At 46.6% G+C, this 20,276-nt stretch overlaps 1 protein-coding gene across 3 annotated transcripts in view; it reads right to left on the bottom strand.

The window, feature by feature from the left end:
* The window catches only part of LOC124300453 (dachshund homolog 2), a 183,754-nt gene that overhangs the window by 84,498 nt on the left and 78,980 nt on the right, over positions 1 to 20,276 (bottom strand). For 2 of the 3 annotated variants that reach the window (XM_046754579.1, XM_046754581.1), the window contains 3 exons: positions 20,078 to 20,220; positions 5,486 to 5,708; positions 1,668 to 1,727 (listed from right to left, as the gene is read on the bottom strand). In XM_046754579.1, the coding sequence (XP_046610535.1) occupies positions 1,668 to 1,727; positions 5,486 to 5,708; positions 20,078 to 20,220 (426 nt within the window). Of the gene's footprint in view, positions 1 to 1,667; positions 1,728 to 5,485; positions 5,709 to 20,077; positions 20,227 to 20,276 lie in introns of all 3 variants that reach the window. The other variant, XM_046754580.1, reaches the window with a different exon arrangement.

Genomic DNA, 20,276 nt, shown 5'->3' with positions numbered 1-20,276 from the left:
GTGGGAGGGGGTGATAAGAACGGCAAACCCTGGCCGAGGATCACGGCTAACGGGGAGGAGGCAAGGAGGGGATGGATAAGCGACAATGCGCACGAATTATAGCGTAGAATGACTGGCTGGTTTTAAAGCCAGGAAGCCGACATTAGCAGAGTTGCGCATTGATAGCGGGGATAGGGACCCGTTTCTGCGAGAGACCATTAATATTACTTACTTCTGCCGTGTTGTATATGCCGTGCAACAGTATGAACGCAAACTCGGTGAGGGTTGACGCTGCGATCGCCCAGTTTTCGCGGAGTAACGTACTTTGTTTATATTTATTATCGCCTTCTTTGTAACCTTCGAGATGAAAAGTTGCGCACATCACCGAGGGAGAGAAGATTGAAATCAGCGAGGTGACAACGCGGGGCGAAAGGTGGACCGGCCGGTAGAGGGTGGCAATTTTCTCCCGCCAAATTGCAAATAGCGACTAAATAACTCGCGGTGTTTTTGTTACGAGAGTCGGGGAATGAGGCGAGGAGGGAGGCCGGGGTGGGATTCAATTTCCAATTCAAAGCAATTCAAAGCTGTTCGCAGCCGGACCCTCCCGCGATTCCGCAGTATTGTCGAGTGTGACTCGAGTCGACTCGAGTCGTTTGACTCGACTGACCGCGCGGCGGCCTTGTTGGGAGGGAGGCACGCCTGTGTGTTCGTTCGGATGTCGGAAGGGGCGGCCGGTTGAATATTCATCGGAGGGGGTGTCGGCGGAGTTGACTTGTTGCAACTGACACTGATATAAACCTTTGTTTATCCGTGCAGCCCGATTCTCCTCGTCGGGTATTTAACTGCTCCGCGAGGTTGAATTCTGATTAATCGTCCTTCCCCGGGTTATTAATTGTTTGTCCTTTTGATTTTACAAGCGCGGTGGGCCGCCCCGAGCAACGGCCCCCGCATTCTAATCCCGATGATTTGTTTATGCTAATCCCTTCCTCCAGACCCGGCCGTAGCTGCACGGTGACGTTTGTCTCCCGGAACAAGACACCCGGGCTCCTTTAATTAAACTTACCCGTAGTCCCATTAATTGACCATCCGGAGTTTATAAACTCCCGCGACTTTGGGCCTCGAAGCAAACTTCCCGGTGTACGTGCGTGCCGATCGGATCCGATACACGTGGGATATACGCGAGGAGTCTGAAAAAGGCGAAAAGGGCCGCGGATAATCGGGGCGAAACCCGGAGATCAACCCTTCCCGCGTTCCCAGTTCTACAATCCAATGATTTAATCCCCGAATGATGAACGGGACGTCGAGGCGATGATCTCTGTCCCGTGAAGTGACAAGCGGCACGGATCAAGCCGCTCGAATTTTCGGGGTAACCGGGGTACAAATCATGATGGCATTACTGCGTCCGAAGCCGACTCAACCCGTCAGGGTTTCGCGGCCGCCGCGACTATATGCCGGTAATGCTGATTTATCGGAGATGCAACGGTGCACCGTTGCACGGAATATATTTCATCGGCGCCTGTTTGTAATCGAGACTTTGTCGTTTTCCCGCGGGATTTGATCGATTTTCGTAGTTCTTGCTTCGACAAAAGAAGCGCAATCATCATCGTTCCCGAAGGAATAAGGCAAGTTGAATTTTTCTACTCCACGATGTGGTACATGTATATTTTATTTCAAAATTTCTATCCTACCTTTCAAGGTGCTTGACGATGTCCTCGTAGGCTGCTCTGCAGTTTTCCCAAATCCCAGATCTGCGAAATGACAGAAAATTTAATGGATGAGCGAAAGCCGATGGATATTATAATAAATTAGGCGGCTGAGTGAGGAGAGGTTTGTAGTTTAAATGATTAGGTAAGAAGAGGACGGAGAAAAAATGTGAAATATTTGCTGTACGTGAACGAACGAAGGTTGAAGTCGTTCGGAAATACGAAACGAAATTGCTAATTAACCGAGCCTCTTCAGAAACTCTGTTTGGCAAGAGTCTTTCCTTGGCATCCGGTTGTCTCGTGATATTTCGATCGACGCTCGTCGTTTCCTCGCCAACTTGTGCTCGCAAGACGCGAGGCGAAAAGAACCAGAAAATAAGAAATTGAAGGGAAAAATAGTAAAAAAAAAATTTACGAAAACAAAATAACACGGCGTAGGCAAAGGCGGAGCTTTGATGTCGCTGATTAAAAATGTCCGTCGTCGAGCCGTGCAGTGCTAATCCATGAAAGCAATGTGCCGTACGCCTCTTGATTATGCTTTATACATGTTTATACAGGACCGTCGCAGAATCACCGGTTCGAATTTTTCGCTGGGAGTAAATTAACGCGATCTCTTCCCTCCACATTTTTTCACCACTTGTACTTCTTGTCATCTTCGAAATTGTCTTAGTTGTTTGAATTTAAAATTCGAATTCCATTCCGGGATGATCTTCTCATCACTATTCAGTTATCTATCGATGCTTGGTTATGCTTCGCCAGGCCAAGAAAAAAATTCGAAAGGTAGTACTTTTCTAGCGTGAATGCGGATACTTGATCTAAGGGTAATTCGATGACGCTGAATCGAATGGTGATAATAATCTCGCAATCAACCCCCGAGATCGTTATGAAAAGGAGTTAAACTGTTTAATTCAAAACCTAGTAACTTCTCGATCTTCGCATCTTCAAAAATAAGAGAGAAAAAGGTGAATGAAAATATGTTTGCAAACAAAGTTAGATTAACTCTTACTAAAGCAATATGTACAAAAAACCCGACATAAATGCGAATTTCATATTTTTTGCATTATTGGAAACTAAAGTTTTCGCTCACCGTCATTTAAATGGTTTTTCGTTTTTATCTCCCTTATTTTTAAAGATACGAAGATGAACATAAGATACTTTTTTACGATTTCTTTTGTCCCCAACAACTTTTGTACGACATATTTTTGGATAAGAATATTCGGTTCTGAATTAAACGGTTTAACCCTTTCTCTATAACGAAATGGGGGGTTAATAGCAAAATTATTATCACCATTCCATTCGGCTTACCCAATCGAATTAACCTTGGATCAAGTTTCCGGATTCATACCTAAAAAGTACTACCATTCATGCTTATTTACCGGACTATTTCCTGCGAAAGCTTTCGGCAGCTCTGCCGAGCAGTGAGAGATACTCGTTCTGCTCTTCGTTTCTTGGCACCGTAATTGGCGGATCATAGATTCGAAGAAGGCAGGGCTTCCTATTTGCTCAGGGTGAACAGGCCGTGATCGAAAGACCGAGTCCAGCGAGTGGGTGACGAGAATTGGGAATAACAAGGATGGGGTTGCGCTGAATTAATCATATTCCGGTGTTTGTCGTGGCACCCCAGACGTAATCCGTCTTACCTTCCGAACTCACGCCTCGTGCGCGATATAGATTTGCATTTTAATTAAAAGCAAAGCGCTCTGAAATCATAATGCGGACACTGTTCTGTCTTGCGGTGTTCCACCTTCCCGCCCGTACATGTGTAGCCTATATTTGCAGGCGTATAATGTACGTGTGAATCCTCGACAAGCTGTGACTCGCGCACGTGTCGTGATTTCGCATTTACTCGTCTACCAAAGCCGCGATAAACGATGACAATTTAAACGAAGGACGAGCAAAGAACGTGTGAAGACTTATTAACGATTCCAGAAGGTTGGCGCAAGGTGGTGAATCAATATTTTTGCTTAATTTAATTACGAGATAATCGCACAATTTGAATATTTACATGCGAGATAGGATTACCAAAAACTATCGGATCTATGCTTTAATTTGCTCTGGAATGGTTAAAAATTTGGTAGATTCGTTCGATTTCACTGTACGATACAGGCTTATTTTTGTTCTCAGAACTGTTCTACCTAATACAACTTCAAGATTTATCGCGATGAAATCAGCGCATCGCATTATTCACATTTCTTTGGGAAATGATACGCGGTTTATGATCACACTTGTGTGATTGTTGAAAAGAGAACTTGAGTAAATTGATGTCAAAATTAGCTGCAAGTTAACAATATTTCCAGTCATTCCATCACTTCTACAAAATTTTTTCTCGTTGACCGCGTCATAGCGCAATTGAAAAATACTGTACAATTTGCCAACGTTCGGAACGTTTTTACGTCCAGGATGAAAAAAGAGTGCAAAATACGATTCGCTTACTCGATCGGTACCCCATCGACAACCCCCGTCATAAAACGAACGCTGTCTGAAAGACATTTCTGCATTAACGCGGTTCGGTTAACAAATGCCGAGGATTAACCCTTCGCGCAGTGGCGTTCGAGGCGCGAAATCTTAATCTCGCCTCGTCTCAGAACCGCAGCTCCGCAGCGTATAAGACAGGGAGTGGGAGGGATGTTACGAGCAAAGGGTGAGCGGCAGTCTTTCCTAGCCGAAGGATTTCCCCGCCGCTTCAAAGATGCCTAAATATAGTTGAATTAGTACTCGTTCGTTACCGCTGAATTATGTACCTGGCTTAAGATGCGCTCAGGCGAGGGAGTTAAGCCCTCGCGAAATAATTCAATGGTCCCTCTCTAATTTCACCCTCCCCCCTCCCTTCTACCCTGCCACGACCCTCGCATTATACACCAACTCCCTATTTTTACACTTCCCATCAGCTCCCGATTTCCACCGTAGTCGTCTCTAACTTAATAGTAGTTCCGATGGCGTGAAATGAATACACCCCAATGCCGGCGGTGCAAGGGCCATCACCCTACGGCTCGAGGGCAGGTCGAAGGCGATGCCAAGACGTGAGGAAACGGACTTAGGAGCGAAGCAAGATCAAGCAGTGTCGAGACCCCCTGGATTTCCACGGCTTCTTCGTCTCTGAAATCCTCTTAAAGTTGTATTCTTTTGGCCTCGCCAACTCGCATCCAGGCGCGTCATCGCGAGAAGAGGTACGGGGGTTGAGGATCAGAGAACTTAAAACAAATAAATCCAATTTCTCCCCCCCGCTACCGGATCCCTCTCTTCCCCTCTCTTTCTCTCTCTCTCTCCTTCTCTGTCTTGCTCTCTTTTGGTCCTTACACTCTCAAAAGTTGTCCAAAGTTTGTTGGACAGGCCCTCGGGGCTGCGATGATGGCGAGGGGCAACAACCGCGCCAATGGGGGAGTCGGAAAGTCGAGTTAATGAAAATGTTTCCCGCTGTGGTCGGTTATTTCCAAAATATTATTAATATAAGCCAACGGTGAATCAGATTAGTCTGACGATCTTTAGACCTTCAGTCGAGGCATTTGCTCGTTCCATTTCGCCTGAGACACCTTTCGCCCCTCCGGGCTGATTCCCCTCCCAACCCCGCCGCCAATTTCACTCCGAACATCCCCCCCCCGCCCCTCCCGCTCATTCCTTCCCCGCCATCGTCCCGAATCATTTTGCTCTCAAAGGATTTCGTTTAAATACCCCAAAAGCACGGAGCCGTCTTTTCTCTTTTCCGCGGCAAGACGTCCGAAAAGCTTGCTCAATTTTTGGATTAGGCTTCTGAACTGGACGCAAGTCGTATATACCTGGATATAAAAGTGTGCAAATGGTCTCACCTTGCGATTGCCTCCATGTTTGGCATGTTCGGGTTGACCTTGAGACCCTGCTCGGCTCTTGCCTGAGCTTGAAGGTGGTGTGGCAGACTGGCTGGCGACAGGATCGCCGTGTGACCAGCGCCGGGATGTCCTCCAAGCTGCATGAACTGCATGTGACTCAAGTGTGTGGGTGGGTGGTTGTATCCGTTGGCTAGAAGCGGGGATTTCTCCATTCTTGGTACATCTGAAACAGGAATGAGAGAAGGGGAACGTTAGAAGATGGGAAGGTTTCACCGCAAGCACACTTCGCGAGCGCGGAATAAAGGATCACGAATTGAAAGCAGTTCGAAAGGAACAATTCGGTATAGCTGCAACGAAGACGAATCGTCGTTGAAAAGAACGAAAATCGGTTCCCGGTGAAATCACAGAGACGTGTGGCTTGCGCCGTGTCGCGGATAAAGAGGTTTGATGGATCGGGGCTAACGCGTCGAGCGAACGCACCAACCAACTTAACCAAATATCAATCACATCCTCGCAGTCTGCATATAATCCCGGGCACCGCGTATTGTTTGCTCTTCGACTTATAAACTCCAGCTTGCGTTGATGGATCTCCACGGTTCTCTTCTCCTCGAGCAGCAGAGGATACGTGGAAGGCTGTTCGAAAAAATAACTGCTATTCGGTTCGAGTTTCGCTCGATTGGCAAGCACCGAATACGCAACTTCGGAGAGCCAACGCGTTTGGAAAGGAAATAGAGAGAACTGCAGGGAGGGTGGAAGGATCTTCGCGGAGAGATCAAGAACGCATTAGCAGGGGCGATTCTAACCGTAGGCGACTTATCAGTTGGCCAGACCTCCGAGTTTGGCTAACAAATGACAGCAGAAGCGAGGGAATGACATCTTGCGGTGACGGGCTCTGTGGGCATCAATCGAGACGCGTGACCGGGCATACATTATCGCCCCGAACCCAGGCAGGCGGGTCGTCGCGACGCGAGGCGCCGCTCCAGAGATCCGAGAAAGTCAAATACAGGAGGGGTGCCTGAATGGGAGACCCTGACAGAATTCGGACACGTTCACTGTGTGAGAAAGAAGAATCGCTCGGCTAAGTTATCAACTGCTTCCAGTCCGCGGGAAATATTGCCCCGCTTCGCGAGACCACCGTCGGTATATGCAAATTGCAAACGGTGCAGCCTTCAGACGTCGAGTCCTGACTTACAAGAGTGATTCACAGTGCGAAATTTGCTATACTGTTACAACAAACTGGATGAGAAACGGATGATGAAATGTCTACGATATTTTTCGTGACACGTCGAGCCCGATCGCTGTTGAAGAGACGAAAAGCTGTGCCGGTGGTGTAGCTCGGTTAGGTAAAGTTTAAAAGACAGTTGACTTCCAAAATTGTACTTGGGGTGAAGAATTAAAGTCAAGATTTCATGCACGGGTTAATTCAACTAAAAAACTACCGTCGCGAGGATGTAACATAACCTTAATAATTACATGGCGACAACTTAAGACTACCGATCTGTGAAATAATGAATATCATAATAAGCAGAATGGTTAACGAACTGTGTTGATAGCGGATTTGCCATATTGTCATCCTTGTATAATATAATAAACCTTCAGATACCCGGCGGTGAATCTAGTCTGAAAGGTCCGATCAAATTGAAACGTGACCAAATCCGAAGACAATTACTGTCCTTTTTTACCCTGCTACACGGTGACGAAAACTGATCCTACTCCACAGTATATTTAAAAATTGATATTTCCTATACCGACGAACTTCCAATCGTTCTTCCATCCTGTCGATCAGAAATCATCGGTTCGGGGATGTTGACGAACGGACACTTTGGAAGGAAGCCACGGACCTCAGACTTAAACGCACCGCAAGCGGGGTGGAGGAGGTATAAGGTCGCAAGCAGCTTATTGTCATTCCGTTGCATAGCTCGTGGGCAATATAGAATAAACGTCTGCCTATTCATTACAAATTATCTAAATGGTAGTGATTCCAGGGTGATTCCGACCGGCTGGCCGTTTGACGGGTAAGTGGCGGGTTCGAAGAGCTGCGGTCGCGACCAGTGACTGTCGGATCGATGACTGGAGGTGGAGAACCCTCGAGTCGGGCCGCGTCGAGGAAGAAGCCTCCACCCGAGGCTTGAGAACCGCATGGGTCGAGCGGGCCCCGCCGGTACCGTCCGTGACGAACCCTAAAATTGGACTTTACAACTTATAGAACGCGATTTGGACGCGGACCTCAATAACATACATTATCCTCAATTCATATGATTTAATGAAATCTCTCTAAACTCGCCGCTTAAGATCCGCGTCCCCGCAGCTCAGCTGCCCTGCTCGGTGCAAAATCCCAGCTATCGATCTCGCGGCTCGCATGCGAAATCAGCGATCGTTGCGTGGATTTGTATTCACGGTTACACGGATGGCGTCCTGAACAAAACGTCCTTGCGTAGCTCTCGAGAAGCGTCGGAAGAGGTTAAGCTCGCGGGATTGGAGGATAAGAGATGAGTAGCTACTCTTGAAGACTCTGTCAAAGTTTGTTTTGAACGTCCGAAAAAGAGCCCAACCCAACCTTCGTTAACTTACCGTTCACGATTAGCTTTCCCTCGACCGCTTCATGGTCTTGTCGTTTTTCCTCCAAATACAGGATTACGCTTCTTACGCGCCAACGAATTTGGCAAACAAAAGATGCGGATCGGCGAGGCGAGTCGGCAAGGTGGAAAGCGAGGGAAAGGCGGTGGATAGTCCTCTGCAGTGAACCTATTCGGAAAATCTCCACAATATGTTCTCAGACGGGAATTTCACGGTTTTCTCCCAAACCAACGTAATCATCTGGATATAACACACGATCAAAGCTGAGCAACAAATACCGACTTCCAGCTCAACCCACTGTTGGAAATCGAAAGTCGATGTCTGGTCGTGGTCTCGGACGAGACGGTGAAACATCACGTGGACAAAGGATCGATATGTTCGATATATCCTGTGATTTGGAAAACAGTTGCGGAGAAGATGCAATCGAAGCGATCGCTACAGTCAGGTTCGTCCTATAAGGCCAGATGATCGATCGCTTGATCGGAGATCGGCCTGGTACCTTCGTAAATTTGCAATTCTTATTCGTGAGCAAGAGTGAAGAGAGAGAAAGGGAGGGAACGGGGAAAGGTGAGGATGAAGAAAGGGGGGGAAGGAGGGAATGCGATCTTCGAGTGGATCTGGCCGGGCACAGCGAGGTCCGTGCATGCCACTGCAGTTATGTCCGACAGACAGCGGGCTGTATAATTATGGGTTGTCACCTCATCAGCTCGACGGCGGAGGGGGAAGAAGAGGAACGAGATGGGGAGAGGAGAGAGAGGAGAAGAGAGGCTAGATGGAGGCAGTCTTTAGCTCAAATTGTATTTTATCGCTGAGACGCTCGCGTTTCATTCATTTGGCTTTCGGTGATTGGAATGACGAGTCTTTTTTACCGATGCGTGCAGCTCCTTCTTCTCGCTTCTCATACACCTTCGCGCGTTCACTTAATTCCTGGCCCAATCTGGACCCAAGTTGGGTGGGAACGCAGTCCGCGGGATCTTTTAGGGCCCCCGGGTTCTTCTCTTCCTGCAAGGATGATGAAACGCGGGGTTTCTCGGCGCATCATTTGACTATAAATAAACATTTACCACGGCCAAATCCAGTTCGCTAAATTTTACCACCAAAAGCGCAAAAGTCTACCAAACGTGTATTCATTTTCTCATTATGTGGACCAATGATGATCGCTAAATTTTTTTTTAACTCCAATCTGCTTCGTTCGATGAATAATTTAGTTATTCAAATAGGACGTATTATAGACGTGTCATGAATTTACTAGGATCAAGGCACCGATTGCATCGTTACATCCCCCCCCCCCCCCCCCCCCCTTCACTAACGACAACCAATCATCGCGTGAAGAGTATAACTCGAATAATTATAGACTCTTAAGGTCTGTAAAATGATCGCTTGATTCGAATAAAATTTACCGACACTCTAAGAAGAGCCTCAATTCTCCGAATAGTCATAAAACGTAATTTACATGGATCGTTGGTAAAAATAATTGACCAAAGAACGTAATGAATTTATTAGATTCCAGTGCACTTTTTCATTTGAAATAAAAATAATCTGTTCCCGAATGATCGAAATCAGTCAAAACAAGTGAATTTTTTCTGCGCCAAAGATGGCGGAACGAACAAGATCCTGACTCATATTGTATCTCACAATAAAATATGCATCACGCATTCATCCACGGTTCTCAACGCCGTTTTCGCAGTGTTATAGGTATATGCATTAATATACATACATACACGTATAGCTATGGATGAATCCGCTCGCACAACAAAGAAACAAAGAATGCTCGCAGATCAGAACCCGAAATCAAACGAGGCCCGTAGGGTAGATGCGCGGACGTCTGAAATAGATAATTTGGCCAAGGCGACCAGCCATAATTTCATAAATTCGTAGCGTGTGCGGATCGGAGGGCCAGCTTCGCCTTTTTCGCATCTATATATATATATATATATATATATATCTATATATATACATATATATATATATATATATATATATATGCGTGTGTGTGTGTCCATCCATCCGCGCCGCGGCACCAGACTCAATGCATGTATAATACTTATACCTTATGCATGTATGTACAGATATTGGATTATATTCACACACCCTCTCAACGCCTACGTATTCATACAAGAGGGGGTGCCCTTCTATCTAACCAAACGCGGTTGAGATCTGCGATTTAGAGCCAAACGATGCTTCTTCAAACCTCGCGATTCCGATCATGTGGCTCAGATTTCTAAGATAGATGTTTCGAAATTGAATGGTGATTTTGTGAGTGATCCAGGAGAGATTTTTCGTACGCTTTGTGTGAATCAGAGTTTGAAACAGTTTTTTTTAGCAATTGCGAACAATTGATAACACAATGATAGGGTTACACTTGAAGGCGTGTATAATTACAGTGAATTTACTTATCGATTTTGGGAGAAATCCAGGTGTGCGCAGGTTAACGTGTCATCTTTGTAGCGGGTATTCAATTTCGACGAATCTAAACTACCGTCGCGAAATAAGAAGACAAAACGCATCCGCGTTTCGGTTTAGGAATATCCCGGTGAATATCGCAGCCCAACACGGAGTGTAAATAACAGTAAGGCTGATTGTGGGCGTGGCTGACAGAACTCTAAAAAGTTTCGACTATATATCAAAAGGTTTACTGCCCTCGGATGACGCCGGGGCGTACGAGGTTGCGGACGTGGTGCATGGCAGCGGGATGGAAGAACAAATACCTGCAACTCTTCCCGTGGTCCTTGGCCGATCCGAGGATCGCGCGAGGTCCACGCGCCAGGATATCTCTTCGTCGTTAAAACGCTGAGAGAAACGAGCCGAGATGCGAAGAAGAAGAAGAAGAAGAAGAAGATTTGTCGGTTCTTGAGTCAGAGGCGGCCGGAGGACTTCGGATTTACCGTCTCCGGGGAGAGAAACGTCTCAATGCGTAGGCATCGCGGTGATCCTGCAGCGGCATTCGCATACCTGCAGTCCAACTTTCATCCGCAAGATGCAGTAATAATTGTAACCATTTTGGACGGGTCCGCTTTCGTTCGGTCTGCTCCTGCGTCCTCTTATACCTGCCGGTCTCCTCGTCGAGCTCAGCCAGTCGGAAAATATTAATAACAAAATATGATATAATAGGAGGATCCCCTGCGAAATACAATACCTTGTTTATGCTACGGATCAACAGACGCCGCTACCGGTTCGACGGGAGTGCAAGGGAGAAGGAAAAGGAGCGAAAAGAGAGGGAAAGGGAGAAACGGGACTGCGAAGTATTGACGGGCCAGGAGACGCGGGACTGAACCTCCACCCTGGACTTCAAGGACGAAACCTTTTCCGCGGAAATTGAATGAGATGAGCAGATGCAGCGGAAACCTCGCCCTCGGCCTGCGGAGGAAGCTAGTTTTGATTTTTAGTTTTGATACCGATCTGCTGCGCGGCCGCAGATTTACCCTTGAGATTAAAGGCTCGAACCGATCGACGGAACTCCGGAGGTTTGGAGGGAACGGGGCTGTTGAGGATTTTTACCCCGAGGTTGAGGCTTGCTCGTCAAATCGCGTCATATCTGCACGCGTGGAAGCCGAACGTAGGTGCGCATCGTCGGTTTATTGGCTTTTTATGGGGGCTAGGTTTATGTCTTTTGATGGGCGCCATATGAGTCCAACTGTTGAGCGATTCAAACCCGCGACATGCCCGCCGAGCTCACTTTAATCTCACAGATCCCGAGGCGGGCGACCATCTGTGGACATTGTTTATCATTTTACGTCGTAATTAAAGTAAAGAGCTGCGCCCGTACATCGCGTAAAGTGTAAGGCTATTTGTAGCCCAACGCTCCCGGCTTCCGGTTGGCGGAGAAAAAATATGTATATTTCACACACTCCCGACCCTCGCCGTACGTGCGGCGTGCGTACCGAGAGTTTACAATATCCAACGCAAGAAAGTCCGACTCCCACGGTTTGAGAAAAGCCAGCTTCGTACAACATTCGTCGTGCGGTAACAGTTCACGAGCTCTGTCACACTTCGGCAGTCACTTTAACCCTGAAACACGGCGATAACACAGGTCTGTGACCAAAAGACTGCTCTGGTCTTTTTCTTGAACTAGTGTTTGTAGTTTCATTTGGAATGAAAATCCCGTTTAGTTCGAAATCTGGTATCCTATTCTCGATTGTAAAAATCCTATGCAAAAGTGATTTCTTAGTTCCATTTAAAATGTATTAGAGTCAGACTGAAGAATAAATGGAAACGGAGAATGAGAAAATGGTAAGCCAAAGCGTGTTCGGAGGTGTATCAAAGAGAAGAAGACAAGGTTTCATACGCGAAAAGAATGAACACGGTATGTTAAATATATTTCGTAAAGAAATTGTTTGTTCAATTGTACAAGAAATATTGTTTAGTTCATTGTTGTATAATGATGCTTTTTTCAATATTATTACGCTTCTTTTACGCAAACGCCTAATATTTTGCAAAAATACTTTACGTGACGTAGGCAAATGGAAGTCATTCTTGGATTCGGCACACGCGAGAACATACCATTTACCAAAAACATCGCATGCAGCTAAAAAAAAAATTATTGTTTTGCAGGCCTGTATAATCATCGGTTTTTGTTTCGACGCTCGGCATTATATGAATACAGTTCACGCATCTCATGACGACATCTCAAGATCATGGTACTAGATTTACACAGGGCGACAACAAAAGTGGAAACAAAAATGACCAGTCAAGACGGCCCGCAACGCGTTAGACGGACATAATGCGCGCAAAGTTATCTTGGAAGATCTCGATAAGGAAATCGGAAGATCAGCCTCTCCGTTAGCCCGTCAAAAAACGGATTCCTCGTCAAATCCACAACACGATAATTACCGTACTGTTAAAATCCTGACGAGTTACGCTGTCTCCACGCCATTGCTCGATATCCATTTCCCGTTTTAAACGTCGCCACTAGATTCCCGAGGCTTTTGATCACTGGCATTCAGCACCGTCGTGAGCATTGAAATCACCGCCGGTGATCAGCTACGCTTCATCCGCACTAATAAACATGCAGATATTCGGAAATGAACTCTTTCGACATCTTCGCTGTACCGACCAAAGCGATCTAAGCATTGGGTGAAGAACATCACGTGATCATTGATCGTAGTTCGAATGATTGCAGAACTTGAAAAATACCTTGGAGAAAATTCTTTGCAAAACTTTCCAAGCAAACGGCTGTTTTTGAAGGACCCTCATTTCACTCTGAATCCCTTGAAACGTGCCAACTGATACAATATGCATACCTACCACATACACCTTTGCGTTTTAACGAAACGTATGTAAACTTTGTCGCGGAGATAAATTGGCGAGCCTTTTGATTCACGGGGCGTTATCGTGTACGAACGTGAGCGGTATAAAAACGCTTACAATTAAAACAAACCCCGACTCGCCACTTTTTCGTATCCTCTCTCACTCTCTCGCTGTTTTTTTGCGGCGTTCCAAACGCGCGTCCGGCGGCCCTTGGCCAACACTCGAACGCGGCATGCCCCGTTTTGACGGTGTGCGTATCGTACCCAGCACTATATAATACCCGGTGTAGATTACAAAAATTCCCACTTTCAAACAAAGCGGCTCTGATTCGCGGGTTAATTGAGCGTGCGGTCGGGCACTTTGCTAACAAGTAAATTGTTGAATGAATCCTGCTTTCCTCTCCTCTCGTGATACGCCTGCACGCGGATCGAAAACTGTACATACTGTACAAACCGTATCACATGTTACATATTTCCCGCCTCTGCTCAATTACCCGGGGTTTTTTAATTACAGGAAATTACGGACACTCTGCTGGATGCTTGTTAGGATTCTTACCCAGAGATATGTCCGTTGGATCGCGATCCGCATCCCCGTATCAAAGACAGTAAGTGTAAGACACGTTAATTGAGATATTAATATTTCACACCTCCGCCGTTTCTCCGACCGGAAACGCTTCCCCGGCGCCGTGTTTCTCTCGGGCGAACATTTTTAAAGTGAATCGCCCCCGGGCCTCGGGGTCAATAAAAATGATCCCGCACCCTTGACCATCGCCCTGCCGCAGCTCCGTTCGACGGGGTGTAATTTAGTCGTGGATCAGGCAAGAGGCATGCGTACACACGATATCCCGTGTCGCGGGGGGAAGGATGGACGGACTTTACGACTTCGGGATGTAGTCGCAGAGTCGCGTCACGCCGCATCGGCTCGTGCTCGCCCTGACCCACCGACGATTCCTCGTTTCGGTTCGTTATACCCAGGATGAGTTTACAGCCTCTGGTACGGCTGACTGAGAGGGAAAACGTGTATCGCGGAAGACCCGCGGAAACCATGAAAAGTTGTTGGACTCGGACCACCGTGTACTCGAAAGCCTCGAACCACGAACTCGGAGGATCGCTGAGTACAGGTTGTAATTGCTCGCTGGACTCTGGGAAACGAATGAGACGACGTAGAGAGAGGAAAACTGATCGACAGATTCACGATCGCGTTGGGCGATGCAAACGGCAGACGTCGTAACGACGCGAACATCGGTGTCTTTCGGATTGAGATACAGTAGGGACGGAATATAACTCTTGCAAAATCAGAGCTCGAGAAAAAAGATGCAGGTATATTTCTATACAACAGCTCTCGAGGCAAAAGATCATACACGTGTATGTTTGTCTGTGTGTGTGTGTGTGTGTGTTACCATTTCAAATTTAACGAGAGACATAACGTTGCGCAAGTTTGTTGCGCGCGCTGAAAGTCTTGACCAGGATGCCGGTAACAAAAGCATTATAAGAAAGGAGAATAAAAGAGGAAGAGAGAGAGAGAGAGAGAGAGAGAGAGAATAAGGGAACGGAAAGTATAATTGGTCCGAATACATAAGAGGGCTTGCAATGGCTGCGTGCGCGAGAAGCTTGATCGTTTTTACGATAGCTGTGCAAAAATAAAAATCTAATTGGCCCTCGAGCATTAAACCTCTTCATTTTGGTAACAGTGTTATAGTTTTAGTGCCTCTTAAATCAGCCGCGAAAATTCTCGTTTCGCAATTTTTTTCCCCTCCCCCGGGCCAATCGAGTAAATGAAGATATCAAAGTATTTATAACCGAAATGCTTCCCGAAAAAGAGGGCTCCGTTCAAATTGCACGGCTGCGTGGTTGCGAATATAAGTGTGTATGTATGTATGTGTTGCGTGTAACGATCACGCGTTACACGTCACAGATCGCGCCGCGTTATCTTGGCGAGTCTTTTATTTGCCAAATGACAAACGATCGAGATAAAGAGAGAAATGGAATCGGAAAAATTTGCTAGAATTTAAATTGTACACAAAATTATACGCCAAAATAATCGCAAAGGTGAAAAAGGTACTCGCAATATCATCCGGGTATGTGTTACGTGTACGTGTGTGCGTGTGTGTGCATCTGCATGCACGTATGTCATGCACGTGTCTGAAATATACTGTCTCTGTACTTCGCATTTCCCAGTACCGTAATCGGTGTAACCCACGCAAGGCAAACAAATGACGCACGCCATCCACCCACGCGTTCACCGCATGTATCGTACTTAAAGCGCAAAACAATATCGAATGACGTGTGGACAGACCGGAACCGCCCCTTTCTCTTTACATATTTAATGACACAAGATGGAAACACCGGGCGAGGGATCGGCGCGAAATTGTCCTTCGCATCCCTCGGGCAGGCTCGACTTCATCTCGTTCGTCTTCATCTCGTGTTTCGCTTCTTCTTCCAATTAGGCTCGAATGATCTACCCCGTTTGCAATTAACGGTGAAGTTAACTTTTTCCAAAGTCAAAACAAACGTCGTAGATTCGTTTCCTTTGATGATGACCGTTGTAACTTTATATCTATGGTCAAAAGATGCAACGTCAGAGAGACAGGACTCGTCGAAGGGAGTAAAACCGAAGGGAGAATATACAAGGGTGAAAATAATCCGAGAGAAGTAGGTAAGATAATGCGGGAAAGGGTTGAACGAATTAGGAACCCCGAAACTTCAATTCCATCCAGTCTTAATTAAATAAATGCCCGGTATTTCGGTATTGTATTTCTCGCAGATAAATTTCGAGGCGAGTTTAAATCATACGTAATCCAACCACGCGGACGGGGTGAAAATTCCACACTTCCAGTGGTTCGCATTCCTTCGATGGTTTTGCGAACGGGGAAACGCGAGGCGTCCGAGTCCCGTGACCGGGGCCAAGCAGCCCCTGCAGTCCCCGTAACCGCTAAGTCTCTTATACCATGGATTTGGGCCGGCGGGTGAATCGGTGTTTCCTAATTTGTTAAATACTTTACTACGGCTAACCGCCGCTCCGCCACCCGGACGTACACCAGGCTCGCCCTAATGTCGTGGCCCCGGGCCATTTGGATCGCAAATTAGCAAATTATTGTCCCACGATCCCACACAAAGTCGCCCTTCTCCGCACGCACGGCGACCCTCAGGTACGCTGCTGATACCTTCATCGCGTGCCGCCTCAAGCCCTTTCAGTGCCGGTGTAAAACTCTCGAAACTTCGGAAACCGCGGGGTGCGAGAAGAATCGTGCACCCTCGGAAAGTGCGATGAAAAAGTCATGTCACTGGACTGCGGTAATCGACAAACTGCTTCGAAATGTACAAAGTTGCGTGGAAAGTGCAGATCCGAGTCGAAATCTTGGAATGTAGTACGAATTTAGGTCTCATCTGCACCATCCAGGTCTCAAATATTCTAAGTGAACCTTAATTACGCGGATCGAACGAGTCCGAATTTTGGTTCTGATTGAAACCTGAAGCACATCTCGGAATCGGGACTTGTGCACAGTTTTGAGGTGTTGGAATTAGGTCCTTTTCACTCAGGATTTCCCTAACGAAGAAAATGGTCTTAGATAGGTTTAGAAAACGTTGACATTTTTCTTGGGGTCTGAAATTTTCGTCTCGGGAAGCGATATCGATGAAGGTGAAAAACGTCCTGGCATAGGTGAATTCTGTCCGGGGGAAGAACGGTGTGACTATATTAGACATCAATCTGGTATATAATGAGGCGATGAACAGAGTGTCGGCCGATGTTGGGCTTGGCGCTGGTACAACTCGCGCGTGGGTGTGCACCGCTCATAAAAGCATTGATTAACTGTTCCCGGTCCTCGGTTCGCCGCTCTGCCTAGCTTGTAGCAATAAAACCTGGCTAATACTACCCGCCTGCCTGCCTACCTTCTGCCAGCTTATGATTCGTGGACGAGTATCATCTCTTGACAATGTGGTCTCCGATCATTCCCCAGTATACAAAGTGTAGGAACGAAGAGTCTCGATTTTGCATTGACTGTTGAAAGAATGAGACGTGACTCACTGACGGTACCATGATAATAGTGATGTCGTCCATCCATTTCCGAGTGAATGTGAGACCACGTACGAGGGAGAATTGAACCGGGTGTTACAGGATCGATTCGTCAGAGGAAATAACCCTTCGTTAAAAACAGTAGAAGCCAAGGAAAACACTTGGTTATAATCTAGTCGTGATGGTCGACGAGGCGCGAGGCGTAAGAGTGAGAAGATAGCGTGGCGTGCGCTCATCAATTAGTCGGTCGGTTTTGACGAAGGACGTGCCGTCGTGTCGTGAAGCTTGACAATCGGCTGCCTATTCCATGCCTAAACGTCAGTCTACCCATCCCTCTTCTACTTACTTGACTGCTCGTCTATCGTGACCTGACGCGCTTCTCTTGGCCGCGAATTATTACATACGTGTTGTTACATTGCACACTGCACTGTACCGAGTACTCCAGTGTGCATTGATACTACAACCTAACCCAGGTCTCTGTAAAGAGAAAGGAAGGAAACTGCTCGAGGGCGATAGCGTAGCTGCAGCTCACAGCGGGCTTTTGTTCCGTTTCTCTCTTTATCTATCCACCACTCTCTCTCTTTCTCTCTCTTACCGCACCTCTTCGCCCCGCCGTCAGACACGCGGCGACGCCGGCAGTTAAACAATCCTCCCCCCCCCTTCCCGCCGTTTTCCCCGATGTGTGCAGCACTCGCTATTTATTTTTCTCATCACTTTTAATTTCGTAGAGACAGCATAGATGCGTATCGGCAACAATGAACAGCTATTGTGTTCCCATTGTCCTCCCTGAATGGGTATGCCATAGACCGCACGCTTGTATGATGTCCCTACGTGTGTACGAACCTATATCGCAAATTGATCGAGGTTGTTCGTTTTATTAATTACGGTTATGGGAAATGCCGCCCTAATGAGATCGAATCGAATGTAACGTAGAGATATGCTGCAACGCTGCGCGTTATCAGTGCAGTTCGAAATTTTCTTGCCAACTCTCTCGTGTATTGTGCCAACAGCTTCGTGGTTACCGCCAGGCAAATGTAAATACCGAAAACTAGAACTATTATTACCGTTCGGAGAGTAATGAAACAATTTCGTGATCATTGTGCAGGATGCTCGGATCGTGCGGATATTCGAATGAAGTTTTAACGCTCATGTATACGTATAAGCTTTGACCAGCGGCGTAACAACCCGAATACTACGTACTGCGTACAAACCCTGCATGCACTATTAATTCATTACTCAACTCGCGGAGCGCAGTATTTGCTCGTAAAATTGATTGCGCAACCCCGCGCGTCACATCTATGATTTATTATTTAAACACGGTATTCCGGTTGTATACTCGTACAGCATTAAAAGAGTTAACTTCAATTAGTCGTTCATACGTCGGCTGAGCGGAAATTGATAAACTCGAAAACTGCAGATTCTCCGCGGTTCAGCCGTTAACGGAGAGAAGAAAATTAGCAGATTTTACTGAAAACTTCGGGAAAAGAGGGAAATATCAAAATTTTTTATACAAAAACAAAATATCCATGTTTACTGTATTTTTTTTATACACACAGTGTGTTGCAGTGGTTTTCACTGTCGATTCTAGAGTAAATTCTGCATTTCACGAAGTAGATTTTATCAAAAAACCTGACGTGCCTCTTTTGTTCTCTCCGTGTCAAACTGAGCTTCAAAACGATTCAATCGCGACGATTACAACGCCATTCGAGTCCGGCTGTTTCTGCACCGCTTCTGAAGTCTTTTCTGCTCCAGAGGACCGTTCGTTTGCGGTAAATATCAGCGATCCTACATTCCGATGTATTCAACACGGTGTATACCTGCATACGTACGGTGTGCAATGTGCATGGGACGCTCATAACTTGTGCATCTAGAAACGGGGCGACTGGGCGCAGCCGCAAGCCGCAAGCCGCAACACGTAGTGCGTGCAGTTGCTGCAGTTAATTTGCTTACTCCAAGTGCGTTTGATTCCCCTAATTAATTGATTTGATTGCAACGGTGCGCTGCAGTGGGGTCAACGCGATCGTAATCAAATGCCGGTGCCTACGGTGTTTGCATGTCCCAATATTTGCATGCATTATACGTATGCACATGCTGCAGTTATACTTTAGAACTAGAGAGAAATAAACGGAATGTAATGTCATTGCGTTGTGGCACCGATTCGCGAACCGCCAAAGTGGAGAACCAACCAGAGGACGGATCGGTCGCGTCGTTTGACGTGTTGATCACTCCACTGATTGAAGCCAGGATCGTTTGTCTTGGTTGAAAAGGTTGAGAGTAAGTGTACCAGTTGTTGACCCTGTCCCAATCATTAGCCTTCTTGGGTCGTATCTGTTTGATCCTTAGTTTTAAAATTACTAAAACATAAATTTGTAGTGTCTAAACCTCCGGTTTGATTGGTTTACTCATCGAGAAGTTTACAATTTGTGCCGTCAATTCACAATTTTGGAAACTGCAAGGGTCAATGACTGGGTTTAAAGATGTCAATAACTGGTACACTTACCATGTATCGATTGAACGTGATAGTCGAGCATTCGGTACTTATCGAAGTGATGTAAGCTTGGCGCAGCAGTTATCTCGACTTGGAATCATTTACCATTGCGTGCAATGTATTACACGTACTGTGCAAAAACCCGAAGGACAAGGTAAATTGAACTTGAAACGACGGAGTAGACACCTCTTTTCTCACATTCTACGGTATGCGTTACAGGTACTCGTTAGTCACATGATAATGGTATAAATAATGATTCTCCTCACCTAGATGCCCATTCTCGTAGTAGTCGCCGTTGTCCATGCGGTGTTTCTTGAGGGGATGATGAGGATGGTGTCCGGCAGCGGCTGCGAGGTGGCTGGCGGCAAGGCTGAGGCCGACGGAGGCTCTTTTCGGGGGTCTCCCGGGCCTGGAGCTGCACAATGGTAGAGAGTTACTGTCGTTAGAGACACCCGGCATCGAGTT

The sequence above is a fragment of the Neodiprion virginianus genome, chromosome 3 (genome assembly GCF_021901495.1).
Source record: "Neodiprion virginianus isolate iyNeoVirg1 chromosome 3, iyNeoVirg1.1, whole genome shotgun sequence".
NCBI lineage: Eukaryota > Metazoa > Arthropoda > Insecta > Hymenoptera > Diprionidae > Neodiprion > Neodiprion virginianus.
The sequence above is the reverse complement of the archived record's forward strand: the minus strand, read 5'-3'. Positions and strand labels throughout refer to the sequence as shown.